The sequence below is a fragment of the Acinonyx jubatus genome, chromosome A1 (assembly GCF_027475565.1).
Source record: "Acinonyx jubatus isolate Ajub_Pintada_27869175 chromosome A1, VMU_Ajub_asm_v1.0, whole genome shotgun sequence".
Taxonomy (NCBI): domain Eukaryota; kingdom Metazoa; phylum Chordata; class Mammalia; order Carnivora; family Felidae; genus Acinonyx; species Acinonyx jubatus.
In genome coordinates, this window is record NC_069380.1 from 11,007,016 (window position 1) to 11,028,730 (window position 21,715).

The following is a 21,715-nucleotide window of genomic DNA, read 5'->3' on the forward strand; positions in this document are numbered from 1 at the left end:
TGTAATGTTATGTATCCACAGGTTCCAAGCACTGGGAAGAGAAAAGGCAGATCTTATCTTCTTTATCTTCTGACCCCCCCCCTCACTGCAACCAGACAGAAGAGGGTGTGCAGGCGTGTGTGTGTGTGTGTGTGTGTGTGTGTGTGTGTGTGTGTGAGGCGGGGGGGGGGGGCGGTGCGGGGGGAGTGCAGAGAGGGTGAGAGATGATGGGAGAAAGAGAGGGCACAGAAGACACAGCCCTGGGGCATGGTTGGAGAGGATAAATCAGAGAGTTATGATTTCTGCCCAAAGAAAAGAGTGCAGAACATTTAAGGGGGAAGGGAACAAAGGACACCAAAACGCCAAATCCAGAGGAGATAGAAAGAAAATATGTAAGGGGTCAAGCGGAACGGAGCAAATGCTGATTTTTCTCACATCACCAAACCCCTGACCACTTGGGTTAAAAGCAAGGCAGAGACCCGCAAGGATAACGTGTACTTTTCATCTGCTGAGTGGAGGCCATCGTCACTGCTACAGTCCCAGCTTGTTTGCTAGACCTCTGACTTTGCCGCCGCACAGCTGAACTTTTAGAGAAGCCATCTGCCAGGTAGAGGACAGGATGGAAGGGCGGGTCGGGGAGCTGTGCTGGGTTCCCGGCACTGCTGCTCCCTACACACCCACAGCGGGTTCCTTCCTGATCATCACCAGCCGTCTCTCATCTCCTCCTTGCAGCCAACTTCCAGTTGGCTGCCTGCCAAATAAGGAATTTCATAAAGACGGATGTTTGTTCTGCGTTCGTGGTTCAAAACAAAAGGGTACGAGGCACTGTAAAAAAAAGTTTCCCCCCAACTTTAAAAACCGTCCGAGTTTGAGAAGCGGCAAGAAAAAGGAGGCTTGCAATTTGCATAGGTTATTTATTCTTAAGTAGCAGGTGGTGGTTCCTTTATGGCATCGCACCAACCGCAATTCCACACGGCCACCTTCACACCAGTTTTTAGTACGCTCTGCAGGAGCCCGCGCCCTGTGTGCCCACATCTGCTCAAATCCCGCGCCCTCCTGCACCTAATGGTTTTTTGGATCTCTCCTCCCCTGTGCTATTAACTGTTGAGAGGAGGGGCTACTTAGTAATCCTACACCTGTTCAAGTCCACGCCTATCAACTTGCTAAGCTTCCCAAACAAGTGCCCCAGGAGAACATCTGAGTCTGGGGCTGAGGCGTCCGCGGCTGCTGCCGGGTTGGGCTTTTCAGATTTTTGTGAAAGAGTCTTGAATGTATCTCGTACCATGGCAGTTGATGACAGCAATTTATATTCCAGAACGAAGAACAAACTGAATGCGTCTCAAAATGATTATAAATCATCAAGACGGAGTAGCCTGCCACCCGAACTACTGATAGGAAATGACATTCGAGGGAGACTTCAAAGAAACTTGAAAAATTTGGAGCCCGTTCACCTGAGGCGCCCAAAAAAGAGACCGTCCATATTTCCAGGTAGGAATGGTTTACGTTTATACCGGCCAGTTGGAGAAAAAAAAAAAAAAAAAAAGGACTGTATTTCATTTGTTACGATCAGATGCGTTACATTTAAAATGAACTTGGGACATGTGAGAGCTGACAGTGGACAAATAAATATTTGTAACTGTAAAAAATAAAATAATTCTTCGATGTGAAAGCACCCCCATCTTCTGCCTTTTACTTTCTTTGTTTCTTGTAACATCTTTAAGGATCTGTAAATAGGCAGCTATTGTATTACTTGTCACAAACGGCCAGATCATGGAACTGCTTTCCTTGCAATCTGGAAGAATTCCATGCTGCATTTCATTCTCTGGCGTATTCTCTTTATTTTGCAAGATTATTGGATTGTTGAGCGAAGCTGATGTTTGTGTGCACCAGAAATTAACACCATTAAATACTCGAAGGCATGCTTCAAATTCCTGTCTTGCATCAGAGCCTAAAACCATTTGTAGTAAAGGGCTCAATTAAACAATGTGGATGGTGAACTGGATTGTAGCACAGAAGACTCATGGGTTTCAATCTTGATAAAGGGACTCTGATGTCTGCTTCAGATTTCCATGCCTGGATATTACAGATGTGTAGATCATATAAAATGCCTGTGACAGTGAACCCTAACTGAGGCATCACTGGAGAGTGATTACTGGAGTGTATGAATTATGTAGTCAATTTGATTTCAGTGCTGTTTGCGTTGGAATTTCCTGGAGAAACTACCAGTAGCCTTTTTGTTGTGATTGATTTGTTGGAGTCTGTACGGGGGATTGATTAGACCCAACTGCCAAGGATTAACTCTGTGATGATAGAAAACACACAAAGAAACAAACAATTCAAGCAAGTTTTACCTGTAAAGATGGAATTGACTTCCCTAACCGCTGAGTCATTACCCTGCTTTCGGAAATAGCTAGGAGAGGATTTAGAAAGTTGAGGACTCAAGGCCACAAGCTGAAAATTACATTTCTTAAGGGAGCTGTGGTTTTCATTCATTTCTTCTTGGTTCAGTGATGTTGCTCTGATGTCAAACTCTGCTGCAGAAAAAAGCAGAGCCCAGGGGTGCCTGGGTGGCTCAGTCGGTTAAGTGTCCAATTTCAGCTCAAGTCATGATCTCACAGCTCGTGAGTTCGAGCCCCGCGTCAGGCTCTGTGCTGACAGGCTCTGTGCTCACATTAAAATTAAAAAAAAAAAGAAAGAAAGAAAGAAAAAAGCAGAGCCCAGACTAGACTGGGCCAGAGGTGTGAGTGGGTGAGTGTGCTGTGACGTGAAGGAAGGGGCAACATGAAAAATGCTACAAGGAAGATCACTGACGTGTCCGACGTGTCTAGAAAAACAGCCACTTTCTGCTCATCCTCTTTGGTCTGAAAGCACCAAGGAGCCGAGGCCGGTCTGGTTGTCCAGAAGCGGTGTGCCAGGGAGCACTTTGTGTTCCGTTGGTTTGCTAGGACTTCTTCACAGATGTCCTCCCAGACCTTTTCTTCACCTTCTGCTTTTTCCTCCCTTCCTTTATTCTTTGGTGTAACATTGCCCGGATCCATTTATGTTATGATGCCTCCTGCCTTCCTCTACCGGCACAGCCCCATACTTCATGAAGCCTTCTCCTTCTTTCCAAACAGCCAGACCCCAGGGCTCTTTGCCTCCTTCCACTGTCGTTCCCATTTGTCTTCCCTTTCTATAAAGTCATCTCGCTCTGGGCTGTCAGCTACAGCCGCAAAACTGTGGGAAGACCTCTTCGTTTGGACCTCACACAGGTTATCCTTTCTAAGATCTTGAATTGTCATGATTAATACAACAGAGTAGGGTTGTGAAAAGGGCTCTGCGCTTAGGGGAGCTAAGCCCTAGTCTAGACTGTGCCCCTCAATGGCTGTGTGTTTTCTGGTCCACTCCACTGACCCTGTGGCCTTCAAGTGCATTATTTGTTTCTGCCCCACTTCCCCTCCTTGGGGGCAGTGACAACAGATAGGCTCTTTTCACCCTTCCAATGTTTCACTCGGGTCTTCAGTTGACAGGCTAGAGAGTTACCTGGCCAAAGTTTGGGCAATACCGACTACTTGATTTCTAAATTCCTCTTTAATTAAACCGTGACTCCACTCTCATGCAAGTTGTACTAACTTCTTTTTGCAGTGGATAACTGCAAATCCCACCAAAGCTCCTAAGCGTCACCTGAAAATGGAAATGCACATGGACTGTGATAACTGTTCCCGTTTTATACTGCTGTGTAGCTGCACACAATGAGCACATATGACGTATGTGGGACCTGAGAGTCAGAGAAACTAAGATGCATCTCGGAATTAATAACTGGCAAAACTAGGGCTCAGACCTGGGTATTTTGACTCCAGTGTTGAAGCTGTCTCCACTCTGTTACACTGCACTCCATTGTCAGCTGTTGCTGTCTTTTTTCGGGTGAGATTCAAGACTCGAAGAGATATCAGCGCTGCCCGGTGCATTCACTCTGACATATATACCATCCATGTCAGGTCTCGTGTTCAGTACCATGCTGGACGGTTGACCGATTGGTTGATCAACCAATCATTCATTCATTCATCCATTCATTCATTCATGAAATATTTGTTTCATCCTTGCACTGTGTTAGGAATAGACCTTCAAGATCCTAACTGCATATTACCCTTCTCTTCTGTTGCCCACGTCTCCTCTAAGGGCCATCTCATGCTCCAGAGAGCCATCCACCCAAGATGCAAGTCTGTTTGTTTCATTCCCTTGCTTAAAAGTCTCCAGTGGTTACCACTGCTCTTAGGATAAAGTCCAAACTCCTTAATGTGAAGTATAAGAGACCTAATAATCTGATCACGGCTTCCCTCCCCAGCGTCTCTCAGCACACCTTCCCCTGACATTCTAACCAACTCAGTCAACTTCCCACCTCCATGGCCCCTCATGTTTCCTATTCTAGGGAACCCTACCTGCATCGTCTCACCTAATTCCCCCCCTGGCTTTAGGTGTCAGCTTGACATCCCTTCTTCTAGGAAGTTTTCCTGACCCCCACATCTGGGTTGGGTATATTCTCTGTCCTTCTCCTCCTCATAACACCTGGACTTTTCCCTATCACAGCACTTATCACACCGTATTGTAATTGTCTGTTCACTCGTCGGTATCTCCTACTAGCCAGTGAGCCATGGCTCATATCAGTCTCTTCACCATTGTATCCCCAGTACCTATCTCAATGCCTGGCACATAGTATGTGCTCAATAAATATTTATTCAGTTGATTCCAAATGCACTGAACTGAATTAACTCTTGGCGTACCTTGTTTCCTCTGTCTTCTTCCAGACTCTCTGCTTGTGATTCTCCCTTATCTCCCGACACACGCGTGCACACACACACACACACACACAGACACACACACTCCTGCGTCCCTGTTATGCCCTTTGTTTCATTCCCCACCTGGGCTTTAAGGCCCGGTTAAAATCTTCTGTCTTCTTCAGCCACCCGCTCTTCTTCCTCTGACCTCTTTGAGTTCTCCTTTATGCTTACCACTTCCTTGGCCTCAGTACTACGTAAAGCTGTAAGAAAAAGAGTGCTTCCTGGCATTGTGTTCCATTGTCTTAGTCGTAAATGGGCTCAGTGGTCACTTTGTTACTTTGTGGCAACTGTTAAGTTTTTGTTTATATAGAAATTCTTTGAAAATAGGGACTGTATCTTATATGCCTTTGCATGGCCCAGTTGTCCAGGAGGGGGAATTGCGCATAGTAAGTGTTCAGCCAACATCTCGTGGTTCAGTAACTCATTTTCTGTGCAGCCATGACCGTTCTGTGGAGTCTGAGTCTAGCTCCAGCAAAGAGCTAGTTGGCCTATAGAGACTGTAACAGGGGAAGGTCTTTTTACTGCCTTTCATCATTTTAAGAACTCCTGGGAGGGGAAAAACGCAGGTATCCCTTGTCTCGGTGTGTAATTCATTCATTGAAACCTGTGTTAGGATTCTGCTGTCTACCAAGAACTATCCTAGACTTTGGGGAGATCGCAGATAGTACGTTTCTGGTCTAAGCGAATAGGAAAGAATTTTCCTAGCTGGGTGCCATGCGTATTGTACAACTCAGTAAATGCCTCCCGAACAAAGGAACTGAGAGCACTGAATCTTTAAAAGGAAAACCAATGCATTTTAAGATCATATGTGCACATTAAATACTAACCAGTTTTCTTCCCTTAAAGAAGACTCAAGGGGCACCTAGGTGGCTCGCTCGTCGGTTAAGCGTCCGACTCTCGATTGTGGCTCAGGTCATGATCTCACAGTTCGTGAGTTCGAGCCCCGCATCAGCAGTGCAGAGCCCACGTGGGCTTCTCTCTCCCTCTCTCTCTCTCCCCCTCCCCTGCTCCTGCGTGTGCACGTGCTCTTTCAAAATAAATACATAAACGAAACAAAACACAACAGAAAGAAGCCTCAACAACCGAAGCTCGAGCTGAAGTTCTGGCATTTCGCCGGGGCTCACCAGGCGCAGTGTCGCGCGTGTGTCTCTAGCAAGCACCAACCAGCCTGGCCTCCCCGTCCTCCTGAAAGAGCTCGGCAGCTCGCTAGCGGTAGGCTCGGCTCAGTGAAAGAAAGGGGGAGAGAGAAGTTGTCCCCACCGACACCGTCCCCGTAAGCGTGTCAGATTAAAATGAGCGGCCCGTCCTGCACCTGGAAGCCAGCGGGGCTCAGGTGCCCGGTGTAACGGGTTGTTCGCTTAGCGCTCGGAGGCAGACAGGGTGGTCTGTATAACCAGCCAGTTCTGAAAATGCCTTCGCCACGTCGACAGTCAGCTGTTGGGAAAAGCAAAGCACTCGTCCGCTCGGAGGAAGCAGGCGGTTCCACAATGCTTCCTTGTGGCTTAGTCAGAGGGCAGCGCGACGGGGACTGCTCGGGCCGGGAGGAGGAGGGAACGCGGAGCAGCCCCCAGAAGGCAGCTGGACCAGCATTTGGCCTGTCCGGATTCTCATTTCTGGCTCACCTCCTTTCCAAAGGCATGTTTGTTTTCAAGTCCACAGTCTAAAAAAAAGTTATTTAAAATCATGTTATTTTTATAATCGAATGGACTTGGAACATTTCTAAAGTCAGACTGCTTTTTTTTTTTTTTCTTTTGCTTGCTGTATGGAGGTTTCTGCTGGAAACTCAAGGGAGTCATTTGCACGAGGGCACCTAGATGTGCTCCGGCTTCCCTTGAGGGTGGCCAGAAGGAGACTTTGAGGATGGGCAGTTTGCTTCAGGTGCCCTACTTATCACAGGCACAGCAAAAGACACTATAATTAAGCATGACTCCTCAAGCACTGTGTTCTCTGCTAGAGTTGTACCCTTCCAGAACCTGCTGACTAGCACATCTGGTGACATTTCAGCAGGGCCTTCAAGAGAGGGAGAACTTCGGGCCTCCTTAAAGATGTGCTATTAAAAGATTGCGTCCTGGGGCGCCTGGGTGGCTCCGTTGGGTAAGCGTCCGACTTCAGCTCAGGTCGTGGTCTCAAGGTTGGTGAGTTCAAGCCCCACATCGGGCTCCATGCGGAGAGCACGAAGCCTCCTTGGGATTCTCTCTCTCTCTCTCTCTGCCCCTCCCCTACCTGTTGTGCGATCTCTCTCTCTCTCTCTCTCTCTCTCTCTCTCAAAATAAATGAATAAACTTAAAACGAAAGACTGCGTCCTGGGATCATGTTCTGTTGTCACAGGTTGCGAGTAGGCTCAGTGGCTCTACTAGGTAATGACGGGAACCGTACTTCACACACCCCGGTATTCCCCACAACACCCACTCGCAGGCTTTGCCTGTGTGTGCAAGAGGTGGTGAAACACTCCAGCAGGGTGGAAGATGTGCGAGAATACACATGTCACGACCACTCTGTGGGCTGCACCCCTGCCCATCTGGTCCTGTGACTTCCTCCGGCTGCTTCCACAGCAGGCCATGTCCAGGGGCCAAAGCAGAGGGAGCCTCAAAGGCAACACTTTGAACTTCTGTTTTAGCCAAAGCATTTCACAGAGTAAATACCTGCCTCACAGCTGAGTTCAAGTGCTGATCCTCCCTCTCACTAAATGATTAAAGTCACTTCGTCTCTCAGAACTTATTTCCTTCTCTGGAAACACCAGTCTCATGGGTTGTGGTAAGCTCCAACGGGGTAACGCATGGCTATAAGATGATACACAACTGTGATCGCCACAGTGCTCTTTGGTGCCAGTAAAGGTTTTGTTTTTCATGATTAGTGCTTTTCCTATTCATGGGTGGAGAGTGGGTATGATTGTAACACTTGACAAACTTCATGGTTGGGAAGTTCTCCAAAGTGTGTTTAGTTTTTTTTGTTTTGTTATGTTTTTTTTTTAAATATTTATTTGTTTTTGAGAGAGAGAGAGAGAGAGGAGGGGAGGGGCAGAGAGAGAGAGAGACAGAATCTGTAGCAGGCTCCCAGCTCTGAGCTGTCAGCGCAGAGCCCGACGCGGGGCTCGAACTCACAAACTGCGAGATCATGACCCGAGCCGAAGTTGGACGCTTAAACCGACTGAGCCACCCAGGCGTCCCTCCAAAATGTTTAATCGAGACCTTTGCTAATGTAAATCCGATATAAGACGACACTAGTAAAAGATCCATTAATTTTAATTTTCTCATAAAAAGAGGAGGACACAGAAACTCTTCTTTGTGATACATTACCCACGTATTTTCTTACCATGAATCACTGAACTTGAGAGTATGGTCATGTAAAGCCTCTGAAAATTGTTTAATATTACAAACATCAATGTCTGTGTTTTATAAACTTGTAGCCTTGCCATGTTTAATATTTTTACCTAATTTTGCCCTATTTAAGGCCCTGCTTTTGGAAACTCAGTCCTTCTGCTATTTTTTTTTAAGCTAAAACTCAGAATAGGAAGATAATTGGTTTGCACTTGTGATGTTAAAAAATCACTTCTATGGAGGATTGTAAATGAATTCACCACTGGAAATGGATCTTTTTAAATACTGGTATTTAGACTTCAAAATCTCTTGAAGGTCAGCACTTAACATTTTGACTTAGACTATTTAACAATATTTATGGCATTTCTTATTAAACACTACTAGTGCATCAGAAACAGGCAGCCTGCTTACTTAAATAATCAGATTTATTTATTGGACAAGTTTCTTAAAGGGGATGAAGTTTCTGTTCCTGTTTTGCTTTGTTTTCTAAAAAGAAAACAGAAACAAACCTTTAATACGATTATTAGTGGTAAACCAGTTACTATAAGGAGCACAAAAATGCTGATACTGTAATATTTATATGCGTGATTTAAAAGCAAGGGGAAGTATGTTTTACCTCTATGCAAGGGACCGAGTGTACCCAGCATAAGCGGAAGGCATTAGATTTATAGCTCCACTTCAGGCATTGGTCCCTGTCATAAAAAAGAAAAAAAAAATTAAAAATACAGGTTTCTGAATTCAGGACTTACCGTATAAGGATGTTGAAACACTTAAACGGTGAGATCATGACCTGAGCCGAAGTCGGATGCTTAACCGCTTAACCGACTGAGCCACCCAGGCATTTTTAACTGTTTGCATAAATAATGTAGTTTCAACAACTCTTTAGGATAGGAATGGCCCACCAGGTACTCAGTTACATGAGAAACCACCATCCCGCCCACATTCTTTCACTCCAAATACTTTGGGACTACCTAACTATCTAAAGGATGTTTGCCTTCAAATTTCAATTAGGATACCTCTGGTCTTTCTTTACAATCTAGAAAAATACAGATTTGGGAGTAGGGGGTTACGAAATGAGATGAGGGGTGCCTGGGTGGCTCAGTCAATTAAGTGCCTGACTGTGGCTCAGGTCACGATCTCATGGTTCACGAGTTCGAGCCCCGCATCAGGCTCTGTGCTGAAGGCTCAGAGCCTGGAGTCTGCTTTGGATTCTGTGTCTCCCTCTCTCTCTCTCTGTCCCTCCCCTGCTCACACTCTGTCTCTCTCTTTCTCAAAAAAATAAACAAACATTTAAAAATTAAAAAAACAAAAACGAGATGAAACAGGTAGTTAGTTTCAGGTGATGTGCATGTGCAAACTCTCATCAGAAGGCAGTTAGGGTATTTTTCAGTCACAATTTGAAAACCTTTCCCTCCCATGTGGGTCATGAGTTAACTTTTTTGTGCCGAGCAGCTGTCAGATGTACTTCTGAATATCCTGGAAACATCAGAAGTACGTCCAGATGTACCTCTGAGCATCCCAACATCCAGAGCCCAAAGACAGAGGAGGCACAAGGAGGATGGTCATTAGATCAGATTCACCCATGGTGCTGCCTCTGCTCTCAAATACCATATGTCTCTCCCCCCACCCCCCGCCGCCTCCACCGACCCTGACACTTAGGAAAGACTAAAGTCATCTTAGTGGATAATCAATGCTAGATGGCACTGTAGAGTAATTAGGGGCAAAAAAGACACAATTGAAAGAAACATTCTTTGGTCATAAGTATTGAAGTAGGTGCCCGATGGTAGCCGGAAGATACCCTCGAGAAAGACTACCACATCTATTCAACAAAAATCTAAACTCTCTTGCTAAATGAATGTCTCTTAGGTGCAAAACACTGCAAGGAGTGGATGGTGGTTAAGGAACGGATACACAGTAATTTGTTGGCATATCTAATTTTTTACTAGGAAAGCAGGGGGCATTAATTTGGGCACTCACGCTTCTCTGGCAACCGATATTTAAGCCTCTGTGTTGCACCAGCTAATGGCCATCGTGACACTGTCATCTGGCACAGAAGCCCTAATTGGCGATGAAGCATCGCCCTCCAGGAAAGTCCCAGGGGATCTTGCTTCTCCTCCTCTTTCTCCTCACCCTCCTCCTTCTCACCCTCCTCCTCACCCTCCTTCTCCTCCTCTTCTTCCTCCTCCCCCTCCTGCTCTGGGTTTCTCTGCCAGGGCTTTGTTCCTTTTTGTAATTTGTGCCTCTTTTCTGAGCCCTATAAAAAAAAAACAAAAACAGCTAGGTAGGAAAGAGTCATAAGTTGAAGGTCCCTCCCTGAGGCCCAACTCAGCAAGGGCTTTCCAGTCCTTTGAGATATTTGAACTCCTGCGTAACTAAGGGAATATTAACTTATCAATTTAGGGCAGAGTGCGGAGGCCCAGACTACCCATCCCCAGGTCCTAACCCCTGCTCAGAACCACAGGGTTAAACACTAGGACTCTCCCTGCCACCTCTTGATCATTTTTTTTTTAATGGTAACAATGTGTTATGGACTGAATGTCTGTGCCCTGCACCCCCAAATTCATATGTCAAAGCCACAATCCCCAGTTGATGGTATTTGGAGATGAGACTCTGGGAGGCAGTGAGGCCATGAGAGTGGAGTCGTTATGAAAGCACTTAGTGGCCTTATAAGAAGAGACGCAAGAGAGATGATCTCTCTGTCTCTCTCTGCCATGTGAGGACACAGTGAGAAAGCAGCCATCGCAAACCAGGAAGAAGGCCCTCACCAGACATCAAATTAGTCAGCACCTTGACCTTAGGCTTCCAAGTCTCCAGAACTGTAAGAAACGAATATTTGTTGTATAAACTACCCCGTCTACAGTAATTTGTTACAGCAGCCTAAACTGACTAAGCCTCAGGGCTGGTTGCAGGCAGCCAACTGGATGAATGAGAAACCTTAAAAATAAAAGCTTATAAACAATGCAAGTTATATTATAAAATATACAGAAACGTCCAATGAATAAAATTCAGTGAACGTTCTTCATGAGACTTAATGCTGCACAGAAATTGCATTAATCAAAAACAGGATACAATGTAAGTACTGTACTTATTTTCTTTGGTTATCGAATCACAGAAATATTATCAAATGTAATTACTTGTGATAAAGATGTCACAAACTACTACATAGTTAGTTAAGTAGAAGGAAATGCGTTTTTGGAAAGTGATAAACGTCCCAAAGTTATGGCCCTGCACTTTGTCTTAATTTCTGCTAAAATAGGGTTTTGTTGTTTCAGATACGCCCATGCTGTTCAGTCAGTCCTTCTTCAACAAAGAGTTGGTGACTAAAATCTGTATGCTTAACCGAGCTTGACTAATATTTGTAATGATAGAAGCCATTTTATTGGCAGTAAATCGGCTTCTGATTCCTACAGCAAACACTCCCACACACACAAACGTGGATGGGCAGGAAGAAAAAGGAAGTGATGCAGAATGATATTCTCCAGAGACAACCTAAAATGAAAACACAACATCTGCATCGAGGGGGTGATGATAGCAGGTGAGGGCGATGCGGAAGAAATGCATCAGGAAGTTGTCTAACGTGCCCAGCAGAGAGCACTTAAAAAGAAAAAAAGTGAAAAGAAATTAATGTGACATCCCCATATACAGTCACCTCCCACAGCAAGGACTATGCGAGGTGGTTTTTATTTTGAAGATTTCACGCTACGGACAGGGCAAGACCACTCGCAGGTACGAAACTGGCTTTGGTGTTGTGTTTGGGAAGTGGATGGAAGTTTTCTGTTTCATCTTTTCTCCTAAAGGACAAGGAAGGATTATAACCCGACCAGTGCCTCTGAGGGATTTACAAGACAGTGGACCAGAGGGGGGAGGGGGTGGAGCAGGAAGAGAGAGAGAGAGAAGCCCCGAAGAGTTGATTGGATTCTCGTATTTTCACACTCCTTCCTGAAAGGCACCCTCGCTCAGTCTCTACATTATAACTTAAAACAACAACAACAAAAAAAACAAAACAAAAACAAAACCCCACAATATCTGGATCTAGCTTACTTATATTTGGGCAGCAGGGGTAGAAATTACTATGTGAAATTTTGATGTTCAGACAGAAGTCTGGCCTTGCACGTTGTTTTCATTACATTTGAAAGTGCAGCGTGTACCTCAACAACAACAACAACAACAACAAAAGAAAATACAGTGTGTAGGAGCGTGTAGAAAAATCTACTCTAAAACCCACCACCTTCTTTTAGAAGCTAGAGTGGAGGGGTATTGTGTTTGTTTTGCTTCTTTAGATACGTGTGGACGTTGAAGGCTACGAGACACTGTAAAATAGCTTACTATGTAAACATTATACACAAAGTACAGATTAATCAGCCCATGGGAATTCTGCCCATACCCTAAAATGTCTGTGAGCCCCTAATTTCTTATACTCAACAGTTATAATCTTAAGGGACCATATTGCTTTATGCTATTCGTTGCTGAATGAGGGGCGTACAACATCTTTTTAAGATTTTGAACTATTGCATTTTGTGGGAATTAAAATAAAAGTTTTAATTTGAAAGGCAGTGCATCTCAAAGTGGCAACGCTTCTCTGAACAACCTCTAAGAATTACGATCAGGTGAGAGGAACGTCTCACTTTCAAAACTGTTCATTTCGTGACCGGGAAAATGAGAAATGCACCCATCTTTAAGTCACACGAGTTCGTCAAGCCTGCATCTTGCCTACTCCAGACATCAATGAGCTGTCTCAGTTTGTCATCATTGTCGTTTTAACCGGTGATAGGGCATCTGAAACCTCTGTGGCATTTCCTCAAAAGTCTAACTCCCTCCTAGTTATCCTACAGCTGTGCCTTTAGTCCTGGAGATTTACTATTTTTTCAGAGCTCAGACTAAAAAGTGCTTGGCGGTTGTGCCGTTGAAGAATCTAGACAAGAAAATAGCTCACTTGTAGTCAGTAAAGTTAGTAAAGTCAGTAAAGAATCAGAGAATCATCAAATTTTGGACCTGAAAAAAGACTTGGAATCTAATTCAATGCACTCATTTTACAGATGAAATAACAGACCTACACAGACAGTTTGCACTGGGGGCCTCCTGCTTCCCAGTCTAATCTTCATGACATCACCACAGAAACCTACATTAAGAACCTCTGCAGTCATTTTTTACAGAGAGAGTGAGGAGAAAATGACACTCACAGCTTTCCTTTCCACAGGGTCCCAGAGGCAAGCAATCCACGCACCAACCTGCTTATTCAACCTCCACATGTCCGCCATGTTGTACACTGTGGTGGGGCGGGGGTGGCAGGTCAGGTTGGAAGTTTTAAAAAGTACATGTCTGGGGCGCCTGGGTGGCTCAGTTGGTTGAGCGTCCGACTTCGGCTCAGGTCATGATCTCACAGCTCGTGGGTTTGAGCCCCACATCGGGCTCTGTGCTGATGGCTCAGAGCCTGGAGCCTGCTTCAGATTCTGTGTCTCCCTCTCTCTCTGCCCCTCCCCTGCTCATGCTCTGTCTCTCTCTCTCTCTCTCTCTCTCTCTCTCTCTCTCTCAAAAATAAATAAACATCAAAAAAAATTAAAAAGAAAAAAAGTACATGTCAGTCACAGTTGGTGAGACCCAACTGGGGTGGGGGTTGAGTCTTGTCTAATGCATGGCATCAAGATCTCAGTAGGTTTTATTTTTTAATAAATATTTTTTAATAAAATTTTTAAATAAATTTTTAAATAAATAATATCTTTCAGATATTAAAAAATTCTCTTTCTTGGACAAACACAATCAAGTGAGAGAGAGGAAAAAATTTAAGTTTAAGGTAACTTGAGTTCAAGGAAACATGATTCTCTTCAGGAGGAAACCTGGATCCTATATAAATATTTCCTTTTCGGGGAGAGGGTCAAGGAATATATGTTCCTTTTGAAAGGGAAAGGTCTATTGAAGTTTCATTGCCTTCACAGACTGAGATTTGTCACTATTTCCTTGTTACAGTGAGGAAGCTGAGGTATATGGAATTTAGTTATTCAGCACAAATGACTTTGATTTAATTTTAGACGCCCCTGTTCTTTAAAAGCCCTTTCAGCCATCCTGTCACATGAAATGTTTTTCAAACAGTATTCTTCAACCTGTAGTCCTCTTGCTGGCTCCTTTGTCCTTCTCTTCTCCCCTTAGTCCTTTCAAATTCCCTTCCACAATGTTCCCGGAATTTCGTCCTCTTCTCTGTCTGTTGTATAGAGCAATTCTGATCTTTCCAGCTCCTAAACTTTCCAGGTTCTAAACTCTTCTTCAGGCCTGTTATTGCGTATCCAAAACCAACCAAGGTGCTCATCCAAATCAAAGGATCTTCTGAGACTACTTCCTTTAAGCCTGTGGTCCGCACAAGAGTACATGAGAACCATCTGCAAATCGTTTAAAATTAAATTCAGATGCTGGCTCAACAGTTTGGGATTGGCCTAGAAACACTTACATTGAGTCGTGATTTGATTCTGATAGATCTCCAGCTCATTCTTTGGGAAACCCTGTGGCACAATGAGATTTCTCCTCTACTGGAGGCAGTTGGAGTCCAGATAGCAGGGCTTTTTCTCCTTTACGTATAGAGAGGGTATCTTATTCTCAAAAAACGCCTGCAGAGACCCCCACTATGACTGGAGTTAAACATCTCCCCATTGTTTGATTGCTCAGCCCACCCTATGGTAAAGCCAGAGATCACTCTCATTAGAAGCTCTGTCAAACTCGGGTAGACTCATTAGCAGGGGATAAGACTCGTGTTTCCTGTTGTAAGAGGATTTCTCTTGTCTGAAATGTTTGTATTCACTTGAACAGGCTCAGTGACCCATGTAGCTAAGTCACATAGAGGACAAAGCTTGCTCTCGGACAGCCCAGAGGACTTTGCTTACCATCCATCTTCCAATGGTGTTTGACAGAAGACAGTCAGTCTTAAAGGATCAGGAAGGAGGACCATTTGGGGTTAGGACAGTTCCACATTCTATAATTTTAACACCCAGAGTAGTCTGTGATTTAGGTGGCATTATTGAAGAAGGGTAGCTTTGTTTCAACTCCATTTACAATATAGCTGTGTCTCTTTCAAAAGATCACTTAAATACAAGAATCAGAAACCGATCAGAGGGTCATTATAAAGTATTTAAATTATCCATGCTATGAATTAATAAATTATATGAGGCATTTTAAGTAGTCTGTTTTACAAAAATGTGCACACTCCTCAGAAAGATATCAACCCTATTGTGTTAAGAAATACATATATCTATACTATTCTTTCTAATAAGTTTACTATCTTTTTTCATGCTTCTGTCATCTTTTTACCTTTATTCTTAGCTCTTTGAATAGAAGAGCTAAATTGTGTATTTTTTTTCTGTTGTTGTTGTTGCCCCGAAACATTTTATCCAATGATTTCAGCCCGTAGTAGGTGTTCAGCAAAATGCTTATGTCCCACCCAGGGCTGTGCCTACTCTCCCCTCTTCCACAAGCAGTGTGTGAATCTAGGTAAATGATTTAACCACCCTGTGTTTCTGTGAATATTCCCTGTAAAGTAAGATAAAGACAGTAGCCACTGCCAAGAATCTCTACTCTTTTAGGACCCCTCTGGAATCTGGAACTGCATCTCTGAAGTAGTTCTCTCATCCACTGGTAGATTTCTACAAAACAATGAATTCTGCATTTTATTTTTGATGGTGCATCTCTCATGGGCCCTTTGCGTTCAGAATCAAGCCTATACTCTCGAGGACAGTGTTGAGGGCCCAGCAGCCCTCCTAGCTTGGCTCCTGCTCAGGTGAAAGGCTTCATCCCTGCCTCGGCCCCTTCCACATGCTGCTGTAGGCCCACCGACCACTGGCTGCTCTCTGGCCCTGCTGGCCTTTCACTGGCACAGGTCTGGGGTCTCCACACAGCCTTCCTCCATCTGCCCGCCGTGCTTTTCCCTGTCCTATTCTATTTCAAGGCTGAGCTCACAGGTCACTTTATCATTCAAACTGTCCCTTACAGTCCCACTCCCAGATAATTTAGTTGAGTCCCACCTTTTGTTCCCTGGGACTTTGCACATGGTGCTATGATAGTATTTAATTCTGTACATGTCCGTTGTTATCACCACCCTCTCTGCCCAGGCTCCAAGCCTTTTGAAGGTAGAAACTGTAACCTGCGAATGAATGAACGAGTGAATGCTTTGCCTGTCTTAACTGCCTGGTTTGTCTCAGCCATCAGTAACAAGCACAGAGCTAAATTATTTCCTAAGAGGCCGTAGTCTTTCTTTCCATTCATTCCCTGGTGAAAGTGGTTTCCTCTACTCTCTCCTGTCTCCAAATCTCTTATCACCTGGATTCCTGTTATTTTCCTTTCACTTTAATATATCCCAGTTCCACAAGATCTCTTTGCTTATATTACTAGCTACTTTAAATCCTTCATGGATTTAATTAAGTGATAAGTATGATACAATATCCTTTGAGCATTATCCCAGGTAAATAACATTTTTCCTTCACGGGCAGCCTCCTTTTTTTAAAATTTTTTTTTAAGAGAGAGAGAGCTCAAGAGGGAGAGGGGCAGAGAGGGGGAGACACAGAATCAGAAGCAGACTCTAGACTCTGAGCTGTCAGCACAGAGCCCGACATGGGGCTCGACCTCACGGACAGCGAGATCATGACCTGAGCCGATGTCGGACGACGCTTAACCGACTGAGCCACCCAGGCGCCCCGTGGCAGCCTCCTTTTTTTTTTTTTCCCCAATTTCTCTTTCCCACTTACTGTATCCTGGGTGAAGCTGATGTCAGCTCTCCCCCCTGTCCATCCAGTTGCCTAATGGTTTGGAATCATTATTCTTTCATAATTTGTTTTGCTTCAGCATACATAATTGACTACAATTACTTGACTGTTTCATTTTGGCTAATGTAGATTTGCAGACTCAGAGCTTTGCCATGCACTTCACTTTTGCTGGTGTCATTATGCAGGCTGCAGTTGCAGGGACCGTAGTGGCATTTTGTGCAAACAGTATGGACGGGTTAAGTAGAAAGAATGAAAAGAGACCCAACCCAAAGTGATCATCAGAGGATAAAAGTGAATATCCTAAAATCCTTAGCGCAGTAACAAGTGTATTCAGCTTTTGCATTAAATAATTGGGCATAGAGTCTCATTCCTAAGGAAGCTTGCTGAATTGATGGTCCCTTGATGTAGGGAACGGATTGTTTACCTGATGAAGCAACATACAAATATCTCAGGAAGAACCAGCTTTACAACTGAAAGCAAACTCCTTAGGGCAAAGACTTTATATGTTTGGCACAATTACACTTATTGTTCAGCAGTGCTGGATAAATATTTAATAACTGTTCCTCCACACCTATTCCTGGCAGGCCCAGCCTTCCTGACCTGTCATGTCCATAATCAAATATGTATTTCCACATTCATCATTTGAGGTGTGGTGCCACTTTTAGGCTGGTTTCTCTGGGATGTTGCCATCTTCTCTAGGGTTGGGGTGTGCTCTCGGTGCCTGGGACATAGATAATTAGCCATGAATATCAAACAGTACTCTCTTTTTTTCCCCTTGCTTTTAAAACTCTCTTTATTTTTAGAGCTAGATGACTTACAGAGTGAGCTGTATTTTCTCCTGAAGGCAAAGCAGTCACTTTTTTCTGAGTTTGTGCTAAGACCCTGGCTTCATCATCTAGGCTCTGTGACTAACTGTAACTCTAACTTGACTTTGGGCAGCTCGCTTTGCCTCTCAGGAGGACAGCTTGCTCATCTGAAAGAGATTCTCTTGGGCTGTTCAAAAATGTTCTTTCTGGCCCCCAAGTTCTAGTGTATTGCCTATTTCCAGGTGTAATATTTGTGTTTGTTTGCTCAGAAGAAATAAGTTAGTTCACTTGTAAGTCTACCTTCCTGGAGAATTCAAAAAATGTTCTATTACTTAAATACTGGATCTGTTACCTGATTTTCTTTTCTTTAAGAGGAATTTACCCGATATTAATTACATAGAAGCGGGGGATCATTGTGGTGGCAACAGATGTGAATTTCAAAACACATACATGTAGAATAACCTGGCTGTTGAATTGCATGGATTTTAAAAGAACGACAACATTTAAAGTGACCAGAAGGAACAAAATCTACTGGTTCTGGATGACAGAGGTCTGCTAATTGTGTGGTTGTGTGAACTCCGTCTCTTGGTTTCTTTATCAGTAAAATGGGAATCTTATCTTTCTGTTTACCAAAGAAGGAGAAAGAAGGCAAAGACTTCAAGGTCCATTGCAGTTACAGGAGTTTCCACTGGAAACTTCCCGTATAAAAAGGTACTGTTCAGGCTGGTGCTTCCAGTTTTCTGACCGTGGGAGAGCCTTCGTCTTTGCCCGCTTGAACTTTATGTTTCAGCTGCTCTCTTGACGTTTGACCCCCACTTCCTTGTGTCTGGAGCCACCATCTTTGCTCATGCAAAATGTTATTTGTAGTTGTTGCAGCAACCCTGATCAGCCCTCAGAACGATTTAATCTGTTGTTTGCTTCCATTAACCACTTCTTCCAAAGGCCTGAGTTGATCTGCCAAAAGGGTAGTCGTTAAGGCTCCATCAAAATGCTGTGCAAACCCACTTAGTTTTTCTCACCTTGTCTTCCTCCCCTATCTGGGAATTCCCAATCTGCAGAAGTTTTGTTTGTGCACGCTCAGGTTTCCATGGGCGACTCAGGTAAACTGGAAAATTCTGTGGCCCAGGTCAAGATCAGGATCATTTCTACCTGTAATCACTTTTACTTTTCTGAAGTTCAAACAAATGGTTCAGGGAAGTGAACCCCAGTTAGCAGGAGCACAGAGAGCTCTGGTTCAACTGAATCTTCGCAATTAGATAAACCCCAACACCTAACAATAACTTTTGTGCTTCCCACTGCAATGATTTATACCAATTTTAGTCTCATGTTTAAATTACTAATATTACATGTTATCGCATGAATACACCCAGCATTGACACTGTTTTTAAGTGCAGTATATCGTATTTATCTTTCTGAATGCCTTCAAAAATGCATACTTCCTCCATGGAGTCCCCAAATACTAATTTTGAGCTTTCCATCATTGATTAGGATCACCTTGCCTAATGCAATTTTCATTTCTATATTAGTAGATCTTGTAATATTTATTGTTATGATTATTTTTCCACATTGATTCCTTCCCCTCTCCCCCCCCCGCCCCATGGCTGTTATTCATAGAAAAATCACACACGGAATCATGCATTCGTTCATTCACTCGCTCATTCGTTGTATAAATACTATTTGAGTACCTACTACCAATCAGGAAGTAGACTATTACTTTTTCATAAGTATTAGTCTTCTACTATTATTATAGAGCTATCTATTCTTCCCTTCAATTCTATCAATATTTGCTTCATATTTTTAGGAGCTCTGATGTTTCGTACATATATTATTATTCTATCTTCTTGCTGAACTAAGGTTTTTATATATGTCCTTCTTTGTCTATTGTAACAGTTTTTGACTTCAAATTATTTTGTCAACTATTAGTATGCCACCCCTACTCTCTTTTAGTTACTATTTGAACTGACTATCTTTTTCCATCTTTTCACTTTCGATCTATTTGTGTTCTTAGATCCTCAATTCCAAAGTCTCTTGTAGACAGCACAGAGTAGGATCCTGTTTTTTTAAAAAATGTTTACTTATTTATTTTGAGGGAGAAAGAGAGTGAAAGAGCAGGGGAGGGGCAGAGAGAGAGAGAGAGAGAGAGAGAGAGAGAGAGAATCCCAAGCAGGTTCTACACTGTCAGCACAGAGCCCAACATGGGGCTCCATCCCATAAACCATGAGACCATGATGTGAGCCCAAATCAAGAGTGGGGCACTTAACCAACTGAGCCACCCAGACACCCCAGATCCTGGTTTTTTATTTTTTTAATCCATTATGTCAGTCTACATCTTTTGTTTGAAAAGTTCAATCCATTTATTGCAATTACTGGTAGGGGAGGGCTTACTATTGCCTGTTACTTTGTTTTTTGTTTTTTTTTTTCTGTAAGTCTTATGGCTTTTTGTCCTCATTTCCTTCGTTGATGTTCAGTTGATATTTTTGCAGTGGCCTGTTTTGATTTCCTTCTCATTTCCTCTCATATATATTTTACAGATATTTTCTTTGTGGTTTCCATGGGGATTATCTAAACTATCCTCAAGTCATAGCAATCTATTTGAAACTGGTAACAACTTCATTTGCAGACAAAAACTGTACTTATTTACATCTCTGCCTGCCCCTCAGCTTACATTATTGATGCCACAGATTATATCTTTATTTTTTTGTACCCATTAACATAGATTTATGATTACTTAAAAAAAATTTTTTTAATGTTTGTTTATTTATTATTGAGAGACAGAGAGAGACAGAGTGTGAGCAGATGAGGGGCAGAGAGAGAGGGAGACACAGAATCTGAAGCAGGTTCCAGGCCTGACGCGGGGCTCGAACTCACAAACTGCGAGATCATGACCTGAGCTGAAGATGGACGCTTCACTGACTGAGCCACCCAGGCGCCCCTGATTACTTTTTTATTCATTAGTCTTTAACTCCATAAAAGAAAAAAACAGCGGAGTTACAAACCAAAATTACAGTAATTCACATTTTTGTATTTGTCCATATATAGATTTTTGCCAGACGACTTGTATATTCATGTTGTTTCAGGTTGCTGTCGAGTGTCCTTTTATTTCAACTTGAAAGACTCCCATTAGCATTTCTTGTAGGCCAGGTCTACTGTTAACTCCTTCGACTTGTATTTATCTGGGGATATCTTCATTTCTCTCTCATTTTCGAAGAGCAGCTTTGTCAGATATAGTATTCTCAGTTGACAGCTTTTCCTTCTAGTACTTGAACTATATCGTCCTACTGCTTTCTAACCTGCAACATTTCTGTTGAGAAACCCACCAAGAATCTTATTGAAGATCCCTAGCCATGACGAGTCACTTTTCTCTGGCTGCTTTTAAGATTCTCTCTTTGTCCTTGACTTTCTACAGTTTGATTATCATGTGTCTCAGGGTGGGTCTGTTTGTGTTTATTCTACTTAGAGTTTGTTAAGATTCTTGTATCTGTGGCTCTCCTCAAAGTTGGGACAGTTTTGCTGTTTTTCCTTCAAATAAATTCCCTGCCCTTTTCTCCCTCTCTTCTCCTTGTGGGACTCTCACGATGCATATATTGATGTGTTTGGTGTTATCTCAAAAGTCCTTTTAATTTTCTTCATTCTTGTTTCTTTTTCTTCCTCAGACTCAACAATTTCAAATGACTCCTCTTAAAGTTTTCTGATTCTCTTTTTCTGCCTATTTAAATCTGTTCTTGAACCCCTCTAGTGAATTTTTCAATTCATTTCTTGTTTTATTCATCTTTATAATTTTAGTTTGCTTCTTTCTTTTATGTTTGTTTATTTTTGAGAGAGTGGGAGAGAGCGAGCATGCACAAACAGGGGAGGGGCAGAGAGAGAGGGAGACACAGAATCGAAGCAGGCTCCAGGCTCTGAGCTGTCAGCACAGAGCCCGACGTGGGGCTCGAACCCACAAACTGAGATCATGACCTGAACTGAAGTCAGACGCTCAACCGACTGAGCCACCCAGGTGCCCCTAGTTTGGTTCTTTTTAATAACTTTGATCTCTTTGTTGATGGCCTCATTTT

At 43.3% G+C, this 21,715-nt stretch overlaps 1 protein-coding gene across 6 annotated transcripts in view; it reads left to right on the forward strand.

Annotated features, from left to right (window-relative positions):
• The window catches only part of FRY (FRY microtubule binding protein), a 441,627-nt gene that overhangs the window by 99,818 nt on the left and 320,094 nt on the right, over nucleotides 1-21,715 (forward strand). The window contains exon 2 of one of the 6 annotated variants that reach the window (XM_053214062.1): nucleotides 1,295-1,467. The exons of 1 other annotated variant lie outside the window; for it this stretch is intronic. Coding sequence is in view for 3 of the 5 variants with exons in the window: in XM_027064642.2 (XP_026920443.1) it covers nucleotides 1,263-1,467 (205 nt within the window). In the remaining 2 variants the exon portion in view is untranslated. Of the gene's footprint in view, nucleotides 1-1,080; nucleotides 1,468-21,715 lie in introns of those variants that run through there. 4 more of the 6 variants (XM_027064642.2, XM_053214041.1, XM_053214037.1 and 1 more) reach the window with 4 other exon arrangements.